Here is a 3,418-nt window from a genome sequence, read left to right as displayed (position 1 = left end):
GTTCACACCTCACAGCAGACATGCCTTCTGATGGCTTTCCCCCCATATCTTTAATCTGAAACCAAAGGAAAACAAAATCAGTACATGATTTCTGCATACATGCAGGCTTTCCAACGAGCAAAGAATTTATAAATAAAAATTTAAAAAACCCATGGGTTCTGAATGTGAACTTATTAAATGGAAGGAGATGTTTGAAATGCTCTTTTTATCAGATCCTACACGGCTTGATTTCTGGTAGGAAGGTTCCTATCCAATTCATAACCTACCAGGCTTGCACTGGTGCAAATGACAGGCAAGGCAACTTTCTCATCTCGCTAAAGCTAAAAGCTAAAATGGGACCCTGTTTTGCCCAGGCATGCATTGATCTGCTTTGTGACGAAAGGAGGTGCTTCACCAGCTGCACTTAGGGCTCATCCAGATGTTCTTTTGTGCCCAGCGCTTCCCCCCGAAAATCCAACTCTTTACCGCTGAATTGGAGCAAACAGCAATCAGCAGAAAACCCAAATTACTGTTTGTTACGATTTAGCATTAAACGGTGGATTTTCCTGGGGCAGGGGGCAAAAAATGAAAAAGTGAAACCAAACAGTTGGACACAGAGCTTTAAAGTGCAGGGCAAAAGGTAAGTGTGAACAAGCCCTTAGTTTCCACAAATCATGGAGGAGTGGAGAAGATCACCAGGGTCTAGGTCAGCACTGAGTTGAGAAAGAAGTGGTGGAGAAGTACACACTGAAGCATTGCAGTGAGTCCATGTGATACCACATGTCTGGAGGGCCTCTGGAGCAGGACTCTTCAACCTTTCCATCCACCTTTAACCCAAACATGCACTCAGAGACCCAGTTCTTAATTTTTAAGCATGCATTTTTTTGGTGGAAGTGCTGCCATTGTGACCCACCTTAGATCAGGCTGTGACCTTGAAGTGGGTGTCCCGACCTATCAGTTGAAAACCAGAGGTCTAGACAAGTACGTAGCACCTTATATACATTTCTCAATTCTAAATAGCAGATGAATATTTAATGGACTGTCTGTGACCTTTCTTTCCTACAGAATGGTTAAGGCCTAAGCTTTATCACCGCAGCATAGCAGATCATGTTGCTTAAGAATTTGAATGCATAAAGTTTTTTAACTGAAGGTTAGGGGATGAAAACTGCAGGAGGGGAATGGTGTGAAATCTCACACAAATCTGAAGAATGGAAGATACTATCCAATTACATCCTTCCACTATTGGAAGTTTTCCATCAGCAGAGGATACAACTGGATACAAACCACAGTTACTTCTCATTAACAGGGCTGAGAAGAGATATGCATTGCTGAATTTTCACATATTCATCCAAAATAGCATTTTTAAAATATGAACAATATTTTTAACCTGCAAGTTTCTAGATAATGGTTGTAATCTCTATAATATCACTCCATAAACTGAGTGTGCTACACAGAACTTTCTCAGGGCACACAAACAGGACTAGTGAGAGGACCCCTTTTGTCAGTAACAATTCCAACAGCTGGGCAGTCCTTTACACTTAATGTACACTGTAATGACTTTTGGAAGAGGGTTTCTTCCCAACCTTTTCACTTCCATGTCTATAAAAGGCCTTTGAGTGCTGCATGGCTTATATTTGGTAAATAGACAATAAATTGTAAAAGGAATAGTAGATAAACATGATTAATAATGAACAACTAGTTTGCAAACAGTCCACAGCAGCATTTCCCTTGATAATGAATTCAAGCTGATTAGCATCTCACTAGCGGATCCAGCCAGTTATTGGTGCTAACCAACAATGATTAATTTTTCAGCCAGTGACTGTGATGCCATCAAATATACAAAACAAATATCCAGTCTTGCAAAAGCAATAGGACTTAAACTGAAAACAAGCCCCATGCATATCTCCTAAGAAACAGATCCACTGAGTTCAATGGACCTTATTCCCAGGTAAGTGTTAGTTGACTTCTGTGATGTCTTGCTAATGAACAGGGGATGCAAAGGCAAAGGCAGAAAAAATTACGTGCACATCCTGATGTCTAGTGGCAGCTTTTGCAAGAGCCTGAGAATAGAAGCACTGAGGGGCAAATGTCTGTTTCATAAGAACATGGGAAATAAAATGAAAAGAGAGGCATAGGTCCAGGGGCAGCTGCAGACAGTGAGAGAAAGTTGGGAGTCATAGGGAGAGGAAATAAATTCTATTGCAGAAATAAGACCTCTGACCTTAAACTCCTGTCAGGACTAGCTCTATCATTAGACTCAGCCACAGAGGATACTACCTGAGCCGCTTGTTGAAATAAATGACTGCCAGGCCAGTCAGCTTCTGTACTACAAAGAAAGAGGGAATGACATCTGGTTGTTCCTTGCCTCATGAATCAAAATGTCCTGCACCAGCCCGGATACTTGTAACCATCTTTAAGACTGCATGCATGGTAAAGGTAAAGGGACCCCTGACCATTAGGTCCGGTCGCGGACGACTCTGGGGTTGTGGTGCTCATCTCACTTTATTGGCCGAGGAATCCGGTGTTTGTCCACAGACAGCTTCTGGGTCATGTGGCCAGCATGACTAAGCTACTTCTGGCAAACCAGAGCAGCACACTGAAATGCCTTTTACCTTCCTGCCGGAGTGATGCCTATTTATCTACTTGCACTTTGATGTGCTTTTGAAAGTTCACCCCGTCAAGGGGATTTATTTTTGTGTTGCTAATAAACAAAGGCAAGTTTTCCACGGGGAGGATTTCAACATTGTGCTAAGGTGATAGTTCTGAAAGGGCAAATATTTCAGCTTGCCAGGCAAAATGATCCTCTCTCCCCCCACAGCACAACCCCCCACCCCTGAGCCAATTTTGGGGGCAACACAGGGGGAGTAGCTGGGAGCAGGGAGCCCCACTGCAAAGTGAAAGTGTTTGTGCAGGGATCCTGCTAATAGGTCTCATTCACTGAAACTCGCCCACAGTATGGCACTTACATCTTTAAAGAGTATTACTATTATAGAATGTTTAGGTCAAACATCAACATCATATAGTTCAATCCCTTTATTTTGGCCCGATTCCCTTGCCCATCATCTCTTTATAGAAAACATTAGCCTATCATCATGCAAATTATATTGTGCAAGAAGCAGAGAATAGCAAAAGCTGCCTCATCATTAAGTCTTTGGCTCTGGTTTTGCTGCTTCTATGTAGATTTCTGCAGAAAAAGAGAAGTTTGCTTAATCATGTGGCCTATTCTGTCAGCTTAATGGCTGTTCTGTTCATTTGCAAAGAGCCTAGAGTCTAGAGAATTTGTGTCTGTCGTGAAAACAAGGAGAAATTTAAATCACAAACACAGGGTTCATTGTCAATTCAAAAATTTATATTTTTTAAAATAAAAAATGTAAAAGTGATTTATTGTAAGTGCTTTAGTACTTCCAAATGGCCAATGTAACTCTAATGATTCTGATGG

At 41.6% G+C, this 3,418-nt stretch overlaps 1 protein-coding gene across 3 annotated transcripts in view; it reads right to left on the bottom strand.

The window, feature by feature from the left end:
• The window catches only part of SLC15A2 (solute carrier family 15 member 2), a 78,206-nt gene that overhangs the window by 19,533 nt on the left and 55,255 nt on the right, over positions 1–3,418 (bottom strand). For all 3 annotated transcript variants that reach the window (XM_083739750.1, XM_083739751.1, XM_083739749.1), the window contains one exon: positions 9–55. In XM_083739750.1, the coding sequence (XP_083595876.1) occupies positions 9–55 (47 nt within the window). The remainder of the gene's footprint in view (positions 1–8; positions 56–3,418) is intronic.

The sequence above is a fragment of the Podarcis gaigeae genome, assembly GCF_964106915.1.
Source record: "Podarcis gaigeae genome assembly, chromosome: 1".
Classification (NCBI taxonomy): domain Eukaryota; kingdom Metazoa; phylum Chordata; class Lepidosauria; order Squamata; family Lacertidae; genus Podarcis; species Podarcis gaigeae.
This window is presented reverse-complemented; position numbering and strand designations above follow the sequence as displayed.